This window comes from Nematolebias whitei, chromosome 17, assembly GCF_014905685.2.
Source record: "Nematolebias whitei isolate Nwh7 chromosome 17, NemWhi1, whole genome shotgun sequence".
Taxonomy (NCBI): domain Eukaryota; kingdom Metazoa; phylum Chordata; class Actinopteri; order Cyprinodontiformes; family Rivulidae; genus Nematolebias; species Nematolebias whitei.
The window spans coordinates 32,335,924-32,352,875 of NC_056514.1; the positions used below are offsets into that span (position 1 = coordinate 32,335,924).

The 16,952-nt window shown below is 40.4% G+C and overlaps 1 protein-coding gene across 1 annotated transcript; it reads right to left on the minus strand.

Annotated features, from left to right (window-relative positions):
* Positions 1–1,647: 1,647 nt before the first annotated feature.
* c17h10orf90 (chromosome 17 C10orf90 homolog) lies at positions 1,648–10,055 on the minus strand (the record flags this gene model as incomplete). The annotated part of the gene is given in 5 exon segments (XM_037690917.1): positions 1,648–1,730; positions 2,043–2,189; positions 4,182–5,475; positions 9,713–9,804; positions 9,971–10,055. Coding segments are annotated over 5 exon segments (1,701 nt in total), but the record flags the coding sequence as incomplete, so codon positions are not given.
* Between the last annotated feature and the right edge of the window lie 6,897 nt (positions 10,056–16,952).

A 16,952-nucleotide genomic window follows, 5' to 3' on the forward strand; every position in this document is an offset into this window, starting at 1 on the left:
TTTTTTTTAGCTCATTTCAGCTGTTTTTCAGCAAATTCTTCTGCAAGAAGCGTTCACACTGTATTTTCGCAGGAACCAGTTACTCTTTGGGTTCCAACTTTTTCCTGTGTTTTTTGAACATGAAAAAAATCAGCTTTATCTTTTCAAGGTTTATGAAAGGCAAGAAGAATATATGCTTTGACATTCCTCACGTTAAAGAAAGCTTCAATTAAAAGTCAGTGAGGTCCACTTAAAGAAATCTTTCTAAAGCAAAGACCCAGAATAGACTGTCCATGTATGAATTCTCTTTTAGTGAAAATAATGCTCGTTTTCTTCTCTCACCATATTGGTTTGTCAGGCCTGTACCTCTTCGTGGGCTGGCAGCTCCTCTCTGCAGAAAGAAGCAGAGGGAAACCCGAGCCAAACATGGGAATTACCATAAATGCTAAAAAAAAAAAGCTGCTTCCTAAAATGAAATACTGTAAATGTGGGAAAACTTGCACTGCAGAAAATAAATTATCATAAGTTGTAGAAGAGCGGCGCAGCTAAAAAATTAATTATTACAATTGCTAGAAGAGCTGCACAGCCTAGAATGAAAGGCTGTAAATGCTGAAAAAGCTGTGCTGCCTAAAATCAACTAATGTAACTTTTAGAAAAGCTGAGGCGCCTAAAATGATTTACCATAAACGCTGGAAAAGCTGTGCTGCATACAATGAATGCTATGGGTTGTGTTGCAAAAGTTGACCACATAATGAAAAGTTTTGCTGCTATAAGTTAATTACTATTAATCCTTTAAACTGTGTTGCCTAAAATGAATGACCATAAATCATAGTACAGTAGTCCCTTGCTTCCTTGCGCTTCGTTTTTCACGGACTCGCTCTATCGCGGTCTTTCAAAATAAGATTGTGCATGACACACAATTGGCTGATTGATGGAATGGCATGGAATTTTTATTTAAAATAAATTATTTTAAATTATTTAGCACCGGATGCACAATTGTGCAGCCCAGAGCTGCAGAAAAAGCTTCCTCCTGCACCATTATGCAGCTCATACCTCTGGATACTGCACATGATCAGCTGATCTCCGTGCAGAGTGGAGAAGTGGGCGTGGCCAAGAGCACTTGCAGGTGGCAAAGAGCAGAGGAGGCAGGGAGCTGAAATCATGACATCCTGTGCTCTTTTAGAGGTTTAGAGTTTAGAAACATTGTTTAGAATATTGCAAGAGTGTGGGAAGGGTTTAAAACACCATATATATATGTATTCTAAAATAAACTACTACTTACTACTTGTACTACCATTCCTACTTTGCGGTTTTTCACTTATCACGGGGCTTCAGGATACGGATCCCCTGTGAAAAACGATGAACTACTGTATAGCTGAGCCTCTTAAAACGAATCAGTAATTGTTAGCAGAGCTATGCAATCTAAAATAAATTACAGTGATTGTGGGGAAAAGCTGGGCTGTTTGACATAAATTACTGTAAATTGTCGAAAAGGCCCAAATAAGGCGTCTTTTGGGTCCAGATCTGGACCCCGGTCCGCTATTTGAGGACCTGGACTTAGGTCAGCTCACTATACAGTAAGTGTATATATTTGCACTGACTGTATAGATTCAAACAGAAATAAATTGTTACATTAAGTCGTGAAATGACCTTTGAACTTACCTGAAGAGTTCCAGGTGACCTTTCAGGGTCCGCATCAGGCTGTTTCTGGCAGCTTTGCTCTGAACTGGTGTATTTCCTCTCATCTGTCACTACCAAGAAGGACAAAAAAAATAGTTGTTGTTTTTTTTTTGGGTGGTGGGGGGTCATTTACACATTAGACTTCTCATGCCTGTAAGAGTAAAAAAGCAGCTCCGAAGGCCTGCCGTGACATTCTTTATTTTAGCTGCAGGATTTCTTTAACTTTACGGACTCAATCTCTGGCGAAGCTCTAAAAACTAAATTACTGAAGCAGCAACAAATCTCTGTAATCTGCAAAAAAAGGATGAATCGTTGATGAGGCGAGGAGTTACGAGTATAAATACGTTCTGCTCATTTCTAACAACAGAGGTGTGTAATAATACCAGTAGTTCCCCGGGGCGACGCTGCGGAGTCCCTCTCAGCGCTGCTGCTCTGTGTTTTCTTCTTGCTGAGTTGTCTCTGGAGTTTGATATTTGCTATGATCGCTGCTGCATTGAGAGCAAGCACTTCCTCTTGAGACTGATGGGGATCTGAAACGCAGGATGAGCTTTCGTTTGGCTGCTCTGCACAAACCGTTCTGCATCCCAGTTCATTCTGTGGCTGACTGTCAAACGCCTCTGGCCTTATAATTAATTGATGGCACTCCTAATGAATGTGATTAGAGCGTAATTATTAATTTCACGCAGAGAAAAGCGATAATAAATGAAAAGGCACACATGTTCAGTGGAAAACTGCCTCCAAATTTTTCTCGCTCACCTAAACACTTTTCCAACGTTAGCTCGTTTTTGCTATTTAACGTGATCAAAACGCATGAGAGGGATTTCTGAATAAGTTCTTTTCAGTCGTGTAGACTTAACTTGCTGTGCTCCTATGGATGGCAAGTGATAATGAAATACCCTGCGCGTGCGCTCAATTCTCTGTCTGTTAGCAAAATATTTCAAGATCCAGTCGGCACGTTTTAATGAAACTCACAGAAAATAATAACTGGATGGACATGTACAACTCGTGAAGTTTTGGAGTCGAGACAACTCAAGATGGCTGCTACAGTTAATAAAACTTATCAGACACAAAAATGGCTATAATTCAGTCGATTTTATAGCTTTTGAGTTAAAATTTGGCACGATGGTAGCTGAGAGTCATCCCCATTTCATATACAAAGCATTAATAGAATATGTGATTATTTTTGCTTAAAATGTTAGCAAAATATCTCATGAACTATATGACTAGTTAATCTATTTACCTGTTTTAGCTGAAAGCACTTTTATGCTTTAAGTTCAAATCCCTTCACATCCTGCTTTAAAAATGGTCTCACAAGAACAATTTGGATTACGTTTAATCTCAGCCTGACAGACCTCAGATCGGTCTCACACGAATTCAAACCACCACGTTCACATCCTGCCAAGAGAATCGAAGGTATACCCTTCTAGCAGCTTCAGTACAAACCTCTCACACGTTCTCATTTTAGTCTCTAAAGATCACCCTTTCATTCTGCTTCACCGCTCTGCAGAGTACCAGCTCACGTAAAGAATGGAGTCATCAATAAAACATATCAAGTCTGGGCACATGAAGCTGGAGCAGCTCTGAGGAGGTGTTTTGTAGGAAAAAGCTGGCATTGCATTGGTAAAATCGCTGCGGTGAAGCACGTGCAGCAGCTGAGGGTTGGATAATATCCCTCTCCATTCATAACCTCCTCACCCTGCTGCGGGCTGGGAGCTATTGAAACATTCGGTGTCACATAGCAAGAGAGAGAGCTGAATTCAAAATCCACAGACTTACATGTTTTGAAATGTTTATCACTTGTAGATGTGTATGTCTTGTGCATCCAAATTACTTTCTGAGACTTCAGTTAAAATCCGTCCACTTGTTTGAGATATTTTGCTAACACTAAAGATGCAAACGTGAGCAAAAACATTATCCCCTTTCACTTTGAGCAGTGGGCAAAAATAAAAATTTGAATCTTGGCTCCAAATCACTATCAACTCCCATTTATGCCACTACCTCCCTAAAAAAAACTGCACTCCATAAACTATACAGCAAAGAAAAGCACACAAACGTGTCTGACGCACAGTAGGATGCAGAATCGCTGTAACTCGCCCAGATATTTTACTTTTTATCACTTGTTTCAGAGTGTGATTTCTCTCCTCTGCTCTGAAAGTTAAAATGGAGACCGGGATGAATTATGTATGCAAACGGATGCGTGGGACAAATGAAAGGAGGTGAAAATGAGAAACCCTGTCTGTGCTGTGGACCTTTTCACACTCATGTCACTTGATATTGGAACACATCTGGAACATTGGTGTGAACTGCAACAAATACAAGAATTATGATGCTTGACGTTAAAACCTCAAAGCTGGAGAACCATATAAAACCTACCATTGTGGGTAATAACTTAAGTTTTGAAGGCACAAATGTATAAAGGCAGAATATATTTAGATGTTGCAGTCCTTTGAAAATAGAGATCAGAGACAGACGGAGCCTGTTTGTTGACAAGAAGACTGTCGGGGTGGGACAGAGATGCTTACCCGGGGTCTTGATGAGTGTTAGACTTGGGGATGCTCTTCTCATTCCATCCACTGATGGAAGCCTTCTCTCCTTTTCGTCTCTGCCTGGGTTGAGGGTGTCTGCCACAGGCTGACCTGCTTCTTTTGCTGCTTTTTCAAGGCTGATGAAACCACTGTTGAAGTTCACAGGGTTGATATGGGTCTCCTGTGGAAGCTCGAGGCTCCATTTCCTGGCAGCTGAATGGGCAGCAGTGTCCCTGCTCGCCTCGGTGTGTCCAATCAAACCGCCAAAGCAGCTCACTGGTCTCTGCAGCCTGCTCGATCTCGGTCTGACAACCTTTGCAGAAACCTCAGAGGAAGAGGGTGGTGCAGCAGGGGGATTGCTTACAAAAAGATTCATAGAAGATCTGTGTATACCATAGGTTTTTGCGTTGGGGGTGAATGTATTTGAGTTTGGCGCAGAATTCAAACGAAGATAGGGAAGGGCTGTATTGCCTTCTGAAACGTTTTTCTGATTCCATGTACGTAGATTGTCCTGAGACAGTCCCTCAGTGTAACTGTGTCTGTACTCTAGATTTCTGGTGGCAAGCTTGGCTGGACTGTATCTTTCCCTATGCTCTGTTACTTTGATGATGGTGGCCTTTCTTCTGCGGACCACTGCATCCAAACCATGACTGGCTGGTGGCATCCTGGGCTGACTTGCGCTTGAACCGGGGTTTGATAACACTCGTTTCTCTGTCACCTTGACTATCGTGGCTTTTTTTTGCACCGTTACCTGTGGGGAGTTTGGCTCCATGGGTTTGCGGTCTAGTGGAGGAGAAGGAGATTTGCTGGTTGAGTTGAATCCAGGTAAACTGTTTGATCTGCTCACTTTTCTTGAGATGATGGTGATGGAGGAGATGCCAGGTTTGTTTTGAGGTATGAAAGTGGTCAGAGTTGAATTTGCTTGTGAAGATTCAGAACTATTGCCTGATCCATAGAAAGCAGTTGCTTTCATAGGCTGAACATTTGTTCTTTGCAATGTAGTCTGTGACTTGTGTGCGTTGGTGGTTCTGGTCCCCGGTAGCAGAGTCTGATGATTGCTTGGATCAGCAGAAGTTGTATAGTGCTGAGGTGAATGCTTGAGGGGCTTGGTCCCGATTGTTTTAATCAGAGGTGTCTTCTTGGGGTCTGCGTTGGTTTCTGTGGTGAGCTCATTGTATTTGTTGCCTTCAAGAAAAGCTGACACACCGGTGGCCCTCCAGTCTGTCTGCAGAGGTTGCCAGCCAACACGTCGGCTCCCGTCCTCAGCAGGAAAGTTCTTTTTTTCTAGCACCTACAGCATATAGGCAAAAAAAACCTCGATGTGACAAGAACCTTTAAAGTAATTAGTACCTGATGTATGAAGAAAAAGGCAGAAGATTTCCTACAGGCTAGGCTAATGGCTAGACAAACAAGGACCTGTTTTACATTGTATTTCAAAGTTATAAAGCAACGTTTGCCACAAAAATGTCATTATTAACCTTTGTTCAACCAGGGAAATCCCAGTGAGATCACAGATCTTTTTGCAAGGGAGGCCTGGGCCTGAAGGCAGCCTAGCATGCATGTTTTTGGTCATATCTGTTACCAAATATTAGCTAATGTATTGGTCTTTTACACCTTTGTGTCACTTAAAAAAGTTTTATAAGCCTAAAATTTGATATAAAATAGCTAGCCATTAGTGGCCATTAGTTAGCCATTAGCCTAGTCTCAGTGAAGACCCTTGCCCTTTCCTTTGGTGTTCTGTGACACATTCCTCTAAAGTAGCAAATACAAGTACTATGGACGAGATGGTGTAGAGGCAGGGCAGCTGACTCGGGACCTAAAGGTCCTGGGTTCAATCCCCAGTCATTGCATATCTTGTTGCGTCTCTGAGCAGGACACCCCATCCCCGGGTGCTCCCAATAGCCGCCCACTGCTCCACCTGGTGGTGGATGGGTTAAATGCAGAGAGCTAATTTCGCCATTGTATGGGGAAAATAAAATGATGACAATACATACACATTACTTATTTTTATTACTGAAATTTGTCCTAATTTGAAATGACATTAAGTCTTGGCAGTATGACATATCTCTATGACAGCATTTCAACTCCAGGTTAGCTGTCTCTTCTTTTCTGCAGGGTTAGTTTGTTCTGGTGTCAGCTGACTCTCCCCATGCTTGACACAGTGACTGCCCCGGTAGCAGTGGAGGCAGCAGCAGGCAGAGCCAGCACACGGCGTGACTTATCCCTCCCAGAATAACAATGAGACCCTATCCTTCATAGATACTGAGCGGCAAAAAGCAAAGATCCTGGTCCTGGAGCGAATGGATTCTGATGGTGTTTAAAGAGCGAGTAAAAACACTAATACATCTATGTCTGGAAGATCAAAGGGTTTATGATGTTACATACAGCCGCTTCTCAATCTCTAATTCTTGCCTGCCGACGAAGGCGAAGGGATAATGTTTTTGATTGTGCTATTTACTAAATATCTCAGGAAACTTTGAACAAATTGTATCAAACTCAGGAAAGTCATCCCGTAGTTGATATCTACAACTGATTAACTCTTGGCTCAACCACATTCAAGATGGCAGCAACAGCAAATCAATCTTAGCAAACGCATAAATGGCTCTAACTCGCTCAAATTGAAAAGTATTTAACTAAAGTTTTGTGTGGTAGTAGCCGAGCATCGTCCACTCCACATACTTTGAGTCTAATGCATTGTGTGATATCTTCACTTTAAGCTTTGGCTTGACCACTTTGAGTCAACCCAGTTTGTCTGTTAGTAAAATATCTCACGAACCACTGAACAAATGTTAATGAAACTGTCAGAAAGTAGTTACTGGCTGTACACATACAACTTATTAACATTTGAAGTCAAGTCAATGTAAGATGGCTGCCACCACCGTCTGACCTTAGTCTATACACAAATGGTGGTATCTTAGTGAATTTGACAAATACTGAGCTTAGATTTGGTGTGGTAGTAGCCGACAGTCATTGATAAGTAACACAAGTACTAGTTAACATATAACATGAGATCATACAGGATTTCGGAATGTAGAATGTGATTTTGATGTAATTTTGGTCGGGTAATGTGCATTCCTTTAAGGAATGCTAGGCCTTTAATTAATATCAGCTTCAAAAATTATGTAAGTAATACAGTATGTCACCAAATAGTCTTTTTTTTTCAATTTTACAAATACTGTTTACATAATTGTATTGCATCGGTCAGTTTCCAGCAGCCCTGCCACAGATTGTTTTTAAACTTGGAGAAGTGGAGCGAGAGAAACTGTTCAATTGTGAAGTCCCTGTCTCCGATGGCACTTCAGACCCAACAGCATGTTAGAAGTGTTATGGAAAATGTCATGGTGCCAGTCAGTCCAGAAACCCAGGAGGAGTGAGGTCAGGTTTTAGAAAACACAAAAAACAACCACAAAAAAAAATCTATTTTATTACAACAAGCAGGCCAGGATCTAAAAGAAAATGCAAAAACATGGCTGTCATGGACTGCAAATTATATTTCAGATCCACAGCTACTGTGAGTGGTGACCTCTAAAGCAACAGTTGTCCTTGTACAAGGCTTTGTACCAGACTTCATGGCAACAAGCGGTGCGTTACACCCCATACACAGATTAGCTGTTCCTAAACAAGGGTTACCTCGTGCACTGACGCTCCTGATGGAGGCTTCGCTACATAAACAAGGAATGACCTCTAACACTTGCTTAACTCCTAAAAATCCCCTCAAGATACAGACATTTCACTGAAATCAGCATAGATGAAATCAGCTTGAACATAGATTATCAGAATTATGATGAGCTAATTAACATGAGCAGCAAAGTCAACCAATAAGATTGAAAAAAAAAAAATAAAGCTAGCTTATTTACATAAAACAAGGTGCATCGACTCAGCTTCCCTTAATGACTATTACATCATGCACTGTTTTGCTTTAATGGTGGATTATCCTCTCATGAAAATGTTTATATTTTCTCATTTCTGGACCACTAGGCAAAGTTTAATAAAGTTTGAAGAGTCATGACTGGATGTACATCTACAACTGATTAACTTTTGCCATCAATCCATTTCAAGATGGCTGCCACAGCTAATCTACAATATCACAAAAAGCTGCTGTAATTCAGTCAGATTACAGATATTGGGCTAAAATGAATGTGGTAGAAGGTGCGGTGAGATCTGCAGGTTGATGTCAGCATCAACCCTGTTTTTCTGTTAGCAAAATGTCCCTTGAATTAAATGGATTTTAACAGAAGGACGGACGGACGGACGGATGAATGGATAGACTTTGAAACAATCGGTCAAAATTGAGTCTTTCCTTTTTTTAAATAGTAGCTTTTAATGCAACTTATATTTATTCCGTTTGAGAATTATGGCACAAACGGTCCAGAAGTAAATTAACATGGAAACTAAACGCGATGAATTTTTGTCCTGACGCGTCAGGTCCTCTGAACGAGTTCTTTTTTGTTGAAACGTTTCATCTTTTATCCAAAAGACTTGTTCAGTCTGAGGAGCTGGATCAAGCTCAGCCTCAGACTGACGAAGTCTTTGGATAAAAGACAAAACGTTTCAACAAAGAACACGTCCAGAGGACCTGACTCAACCTTAGACCATGAACTTTTGTTGTTTATTATTTGTTTGAAGCCAAGTTAAACTCCATTGTGAGGGCCGTTTCCTTTCCCATTTCAACAAAACCCTCAACAACCTAGCTCCATCTTACATTAGAGATCTTAGTTTCCCATATTTTCCTAACAGAGCACTTCACTCTCAGACTATAGGCTTACTTGTGGTTCCTAGAGTTTCCAAAAGCAGAATGGGAGGAAGATCTTTCAGTTATCAGATTCCTACATTGTCCAGTTTTAAGGCTGGGCTTAAGACTTTCCTTCTTGATAAATCCTATAGTTAGGGTTGACTTATGCTGCTATAGGCTTAGACTACTGGAGGAAAAAAATGACCATATTTCTTATAAAATTTTTTTGCAACTGAATGGTTTTCATTTGAAATTACTTCTATTTTAACGTGATTCTCGACCTGCCATTGTGTATCTGTTCCTACCAAACCCAGCCGATCAAAGCAGATGGCCACTTGTCCTGAGCCTTGTTCTGCTAAAGGTTTCTTCCTCATGAGGGAGTTTTTCCTTTCCACTGTCGCCTTCATGCTTGTTCAAGATGAGAGTTTGTGATGAAGTTAAACTCAAAGCAGTCTGCTCCTCAGATGAATAATGTTATTGACTTTTTATATGCATGAATGTTTCTGTTCGGTGCCCTGAGACGACTTCTGTTGTAACTTGGCGCTATAGAAATAAACTGAATTGAATTTCTCAGCATCCTGCCAAGCCAACATTAAAACAAGCATTTAGAACCACTGGCCCTGTAATAGACATAATTTCCTCACGTCGTTCAGACGAGTACTGGAAGTATTGTCGACTGTTGCGAGTGTTAGAAGTACCAAGCATCTCTCAGATCCACTAACATTTCTTATAATAAACCTTTGTTAAGCTTCTCTCTGGTGCTCAGAGTTAAAAAAAAAAATCATCCATAAATTACCTCCGTGCTGTCAGCGAAGCCTCGGTCAGGTGTCCACCACATCTTCACGCCCAAGGAACTCGGACTGGAATGACCTTTCCTCGCTGCCGCATCTGTGTTTCGAGGCAAAACAAGTGCACCTCTCTCACAAAACACGTTCTCTCTCTGTTTTCATCTTTGACAAACGCACACCTCCAGAAATACTCGCAAACTGTTGACACTGTCAATAATTGAGACTGGTTATGTAAAAAAGTGGGTCAAGCACCACCCCAGAGTCACTTGTCTGCTTCTTCAGGAGACTTGACTGGTGACTGATCTGCTCCGTAGCCACCCTGGCTGTGTTTCCACCTGCTGCTGTTACCATGGTGACAGGCTCTCACTTTGGGATGACCCCCCCTGATTGCTTTGCGGGTTAATCGGTGGCGTTTTCCGTTTTAAGGGTGAGAATGAGAAATAAGCTGAAACTTGCACCACTTTGCCAGCATGATTACAGCCGTAAATTATACTGTAAATTGAGGGCTCTTACGGATAACTTTCTCTCTTTTCTTTTTCTTTTATTCACCTGCTGACATCACTATATTTAACAAATCCCTCTTATGCTTCTAATCCTGTCTTAAGCACGTGTAAACATGGTGAAAATCAGCCACCCTGCCAAAAACACGCAGAAACTTGACATGCATGATTCAATTACTCGTCACATTCTCATTAACATCAGGCCACTTCATGTTCGCTAAATATAGCTTCTTTTGAAGGCAACTGTCCTTGACGTGACCTTGAGTTTGATTAAAGCTTTCTCTGTCAGGCTTTTCAGCAAGAAACTGGAAAAGAAAACTTAAAAAGGAGATTGTTTTTCAAAAACGGTCAGTTCTCAATGATCCAGGTTGAGGGGGAGCTGTGGATTTGCAAAAAACGTGGAATTAGCCCCCAAAAAAACCTAAAATAAGCATAAACTGCTAAATATTAGCTGACATAGTAGAAAAAGCTGAAACTTACATAAATAAGCTGAAATTAGCAGAAAGAAGTTAGAAGCACAAAAATGTAGTTGGCAGAAAGAATCCAAAAGGATCATAAAACAGCTGAAAGTAGCTGAAAAAAGTTATACATTTGCACAAGGAAGCTGAAAGAAGCTGAAGCAGAACAAAATGTGAAAGGAGCAACAAAAGGTTGTAAACAAATCTAAAGATTTGAAGGATGTAAAATGAGCTCAATTCATTTTCTATGGGAAAAGATGGGAAAAGGCTAAATATTTCAAAAAGCTAAAGTAGCACCAATATCAAAAGTCATAGCACCTTTCTCGTGAACAAGCTGAATGTTTTAATATATGATTTGTTGAAATAGCACAAAAATTGTGGAACGAGGAAGACGCTGAAAAACGTACAGAAGAAAAATGGATCACAATAGTGTGAACGCTTCATAAACATTCACACTATTAAACCATGATTTTTATGCAGTCTTAGAAAAATACATATAATTTTTGAACTTAGTAACTACCTAAAATCTTTTCTATTTGTGTTCTAATCCCTCTCCTCAGCCTGTAAATGTAGCTTTAGCAGCTGAGGGTGTTCTTGGTGCTGTATAGACGTATGTCTTTGGTTTGTGTAAGCAGCCGAGTGCTGTCAGGATAATCTATGTAGAAACAAGGACGAGGCTGAAGATCAAGTTTCAGATCAAACCCAGAGAGTGCAGCGCCGCCGTGTTCAAAGATTAACAAGACTCCTTCTCCAATCAGTCCGCATCTTCGCTTATCGTTCTGCCACTTGCCTCCATCCCCCATCCTACCTCTCTTTTTGTCAGCTTAGGGAGTTCCTCTATTTCACCCCGGCACTGCCAAAAATCCCATGTCAGAGCAGTCAGAGTGGTGCACACAAAAAGGTGTATGTGTGAATGTTTATGAAGCGGTCACACTATTGTGATCCATTTTTCTTCTGTACGTTTTTCGACATCTTTCTCGTTCCATAATTTTTTTAAGCTATTTCAACAAATCATGTATCGAAACATTCAGCACATTCAGGAGAAGGGAGCTATGACTTTTGGTATTGGTGCAACTTTAGCTTTTTGAAATATTTAGCCTTTTCTGTCACCTTTTTCCCTCATAGAAAATGAATTGAGCTCATTTTACATCCTTCGAAATCTTTAGATGTGTTTACAACCTTTTACTGCTCCTTTCACGTTTTGTTCTGCTTCAGCTTCTTTCAGCTTCCTTGTGCAAATTTTAAGTTTTTTTCCAGCTGCTTTCAGCTAATTTCAGCTGTTTTGTGCTCCTTTCAGATTCTTTCTGCTAACTTCAACATTTTTGTGCTTCTTCTAGCTTGTTTCTGCTAATTTTAGCGTATTTATGCAAGTTTAAGCATTTTCTGATATTTCAGCTACTATTTAGTGGTTTTATGCAAATTTTTGATTTTTTTTAGCTAATTCCACAGTATTTGCACTCATTTCAATTTTTTTTTGCCTAATTCAGCAAAAATGTGCTCACTCCACTCCCTTCTTATAATTTAAGCTTCTTTCTGCCTTTTTAGCTACTTTTCAGCAGGTTTTTTTGGTGCTAATTTCAGCTTTTTCAGGTAATTTCCACTTTTTTGTGCTCATTTCTGCTTCTTTCAGCATAATTGTGCAAACGTGTTAGTTCTGTTTTCTTCTGCTAATTTAAGCTTGCTCTACATTTCCAGTTACCCTTTTACCATTTTAGCTAATTTCAGCTGTTTTCAGATAAATTCAAAATTTTGCGGTAATGTCTGCTCCTTTCAGACAAATTAACTTTTCTGCTAATTTCAGCTTGTTATGCTCATTTGAGCTTTCTTCTGCTAGTTTCAGCATTTTCTGCTATTTCAGCTACTATTTACCGGTAGCTGTTTTTACACTGATTTTAGCTTTTTCAGTTAATTTCTTTTTTTTAAATTAATTAATTTAGCTCATTTCAGCTCTTTCTGCTTCTTTCTGGTTGTTTAAACTTTTTTCTACCTTTTCAGCTACTTTTCAGCTGTTTTTTTGTTGTTGCTAATTTCAGCCTTTTTTCAGCTAATTTTCAAAATTTTGTGCTAATTTCAGCCTATTTTATCAGAATTCAGCAAATATGTGTTCTTTCTGCTTTCTTCTGCTACTTTAGGCCTGTTCTTCCAATTCAGCTACAATTTAGCTAATTTCAGCTGTTTTTCTGCAAATTCTGCAGCAATAAGCATTCACACTGCTTTTTCGCAGAAAATGCAATTTCTCTAGTTTATTTTGTTGTATTTATTTCTTTGTTTTGGGCTGTTGTTTCATACCATCAGGCAATGAGTCAGTGTGTCAGAAGACGGAGACAACAGCGCTGGCAGGAGCTGATTAGAGGCAGGTACAGTGTGCAGCAAGTGGACCCAGAAGTAAGTTCTTGTTCTCCCTCCGTCAGGTCCGGAGCCTGCAGGGAGGCCGTGGTGGCAGTTGGTACCACACCGATCAAGATTCAAACATCAAGTGAAACAGAAGCATTTTGGGCTATTTCTACTGCAAAACAAAGATTTTTAATGTTTATCGCTCGCAGCTGAAAGGCAAAAGCAGATGATAATGTTCAAACCCGTGTGTGTGTCTGTTAGCAAAATTTCTCACAAACCACTGGGCAATTTTTAATGAAACTTTCAGGTAATCACTAGAAAAACCTCCACAACTGATTAACTTTTGGATAGAACCCTATACAAGATGGCCGCCACAGCCAAATGTCTGAAACACAAAAATTACTACAATTCAGTTTTTTTTAATACGTATTGTGTTTGTTGAATCATTCACACATATACTGAGTGCTACTGACTGTATGCTATTCACTAAAACTGTAGCAATGTATGTTTGAGTCAACCCTGTTTGTCTGTTAGCAAAATATATCATGAGCCCTTGAACAGATTTGAACAAAAATATCAGACAGTAATCATTGCATGTACATTAACAACTCAATAACTTTGCAGGTCAGTAGAATTCAAGATGGCTGTCACAGCTAAGCAAAATGACCCAACACACAAATGTCAAAAATGGATGGATGGATAGATAGATAGATGCACACATACTCTGAGATCTGGGTGTTCCCTCAATCCTTTTAAATGTTGGAGTGATTGGTTCTTTCAATTTCACCTGGAAAGATAAAAAAAAACCAGCTTAAAACATCAGTTTGCACTGATTTATCATTAATTGTTTAGTCAAAACGATCAGGTTCTGAAACAATTAAAGGTGCAACTTTGGCAGTTGTTAATATAGCGTTACTGTTGAGTCATCTTTTATTAAAAAAATAAAACGTCTTCCACACACGTTGTGCTGTTTTCAAAATGATCAGGTGGATCAGGAATAGCATGCTATGACTGTTTATTTAGAACATTTAATTACATTGAAAATTAAATTTACCATTAAAACTCACTGAGATCTCCTCAGCTCCCTTAAAATTTATGTTCTATGTAAAATCTGATCCAGATAAATTTTTTTCTTCTCTTTTTTAGTTTTCTTATGTTACTGCTTTGCTGCTTTTAGCTGTAGTGTTGTTACATTTTGGGCATTGTTCTGCTCCTTTTAGCTTATAATTACTGTTCTGATGTGTTTAGCTTTTAGCTACTTTTTGCTGCTTCTAGCAAATAGGCAGGGCCGGCCCAAGGCATAAGCAAACTAAGCGGCTGCTTAGGGCCCCGGGGCCACTAGCCATAGTGAACGATCTGATCATCTGACTGTTGATCGCAGCAATCCACATTATTAGCAGAAATAGAGGGCCCCAAACCAAATTTGGCTTAGGACCCCATGGAGGCTTGCTAATGCTAATAAGTACTGCTATTCTGCTTTTAGTTTTCATTTAACAGCTTAGTTTGAGCTTCCTCAGCAAGTTTCAGAAAATTTGTAATCACACAGCATTCATTTTTTTAATTTATAGTTATGAAAGATTCATATAAGAATATGTGACCTCATATCTATGTTGTGTGAGAACGTATGGGCGCAGATCACAGCAACATATTGATAGTTGGGACATATTATCAGCTAACTTTGTAACGCTGTAATCCCCCTGAACTGTTTTAGTACATCGTCTTGCATCCTCTCAGGGCACAAAGCTCTAAAGCTTTCGAGAGAGCACAAAGTTCCTGCAGAGTAGGCTGTTTTCTAAAGATGCTGGAGTTCTGCCTTCTCCCTTGGTAACTGATGTCTACAAGTGGCTGTCTGGCACTGTTTTTTTTTTTTTTACTACCCTTTTGTACCATCATCCTCGCCACACGACATAACTTTAGAGCTGCAGAGCTCGCGCTGTCTCACTCAAAAACCAAACGTGGGAATCAAAATGACACAACCTGAAGGGAGGTCAGTTGCAAGATACGTCAAAGACTGTGACGCTTTTTGAAAGACTCAAAAGTTGTAACTTTGAAACATGTCTTTCAGAACTCACTAAACACATATAGAAGAAACAAACAGTATGACTTCCTGTAAGGATTTGTTCCTTACTTGTCCAGCAGAATTATCTAAAACCTTTTGGCTGCACGCGTTGGCCACCATCACTCTCCTCCGGATTGGCAGCCATCCAATCTTGACTGGAGCCAGATAACCGAGTTGAGTTTGCTCCTTCTTCGGGGACCACACGATATGAGCCTTCTCCCAGCTTCCTCTGCGCTCTGAAGGGGACAAAATCCCAGCCTGGGGGGAGTCCTGGCTGCTTGGTGAGCTCTCGCACACGCTTGAACTCCCACATGAAGACAAGCCTGCGCCGAAGGACGGGCAGCTCGACCGTCTCCAGGTTGGCTCCTTGTCAAGACTTGCGAAAGATGAATTACGAGACGAGGGTCTGACTTTGCTGTGCAGGTGCTCCAGCCAGGCGTCCAGCTGGCGTCCCTCGATGGCGCTCTGGGGTCGAGGTGACGGGTGGGAAACTTGGGGCGAAGACTCCGCTTCCCAGTAGATCTCATCTCCTGATCTCTGCGCTCTCCTTTGGTGGGCAACTGACCGGCGGAGTGCCATCGTTCTTGCTCTCAAGTTCCAGCTCTTTAGATTGAATATACTAACAAGAATCCGCTTGATCAAGTGGATACATTATGACACAATCCATAAATCATAGGGAGGACATCAGATACGCAAAGCGAGTCATCTTTCTTGACGGCTTGAGATCATCCACTTTCCGGCGTTTATTTGATTGCACTGCTGCTACTTACCAGCCAGTTACAAAACATCCCTTTTCCTTCACTTGACTCCAACTCTTCTTAGGATATAAACACTCTCTGTCTTGGTATAAAGTAGGTGCTGGTGGGTACTGTCTCCAGTCAGGCGTGTAGCACTGTGAGGGATGCTTTGGCAAACAAAAGAGTTACTGAGGACAACAGTTGAGCTTCCAAGACAAGAGGGGGAAGACAGGAAAAGTCTAAGGGGTTGGGCAAGCTGGAAAATAATTAAAAAAAAAACGTTTGTTGATGCATTTTTTTTTTTTTTTATGTAAAAAGATCTCTACTTGAGCGCAATACTCAGTTGTTAATCACAAGAAATACTCTTATTTCTACTTGATGCCTAAAAGAGGCATTCCCTACAAATCAAGCCTTTTCAACTTTTCCATGTTTTTGAAATCCTCGCCGCTGAATTCCCTTCTGTTCCTTCTCCCGCCTCTGATCTCGTGGTTGCTTGTTGTTAATAAGCCTAGCGGTCCTCAAGCCTCTCTCCGAGCCGTGTGACTACAGCAAGACTGTCTTAAAAATGGGCCAGTGTCCTCGAGGATAAGTAACCGCGAGCCACATGATGGCCCACGATGAAGGAGTTTCTTACAAGACAAATTAGCCTCAGGCCTTTTTTTTTTTGTCTTAGACTTTATTTAAAGACAGTTAAATAAAGATCAGCAAGTTTTTTTTTTTTTTCAAAAACAAATTGTCTCTATTTATAACAAACAGTTTTGCTGTAATTATTAAAAAAGACTGAACTGAATTTGTTTTTGGTAAAGCCTTCTAACTAATTTATGCAAAGTCTCATGCAAGATTTTACAAGATGCGTTGGCACTCAAAGTATGTGTCGTAAATGACTCTCAGCTACTACCACACCACATTTTAGCTCAATATCCGTAAAATTGGCTGGGTTATCACCATTTTTGTGTTTTTAACAGTCAGTTGGTTGTGGTGGCCATCTTGAATTGAGTTAACTTCAAAAGGTAAGGAGTTGTAGATGCACATCCAGTGATTATTCTCTGGAAGTTTCATTTAAATCCATGGAGTGGTTCGTGAAATATTTTGCTAACAGATGGCCGGCTTTGACTCCAATAGTTCACGGAAAAGTTTTATAAACAGATGTTGCTCAATCA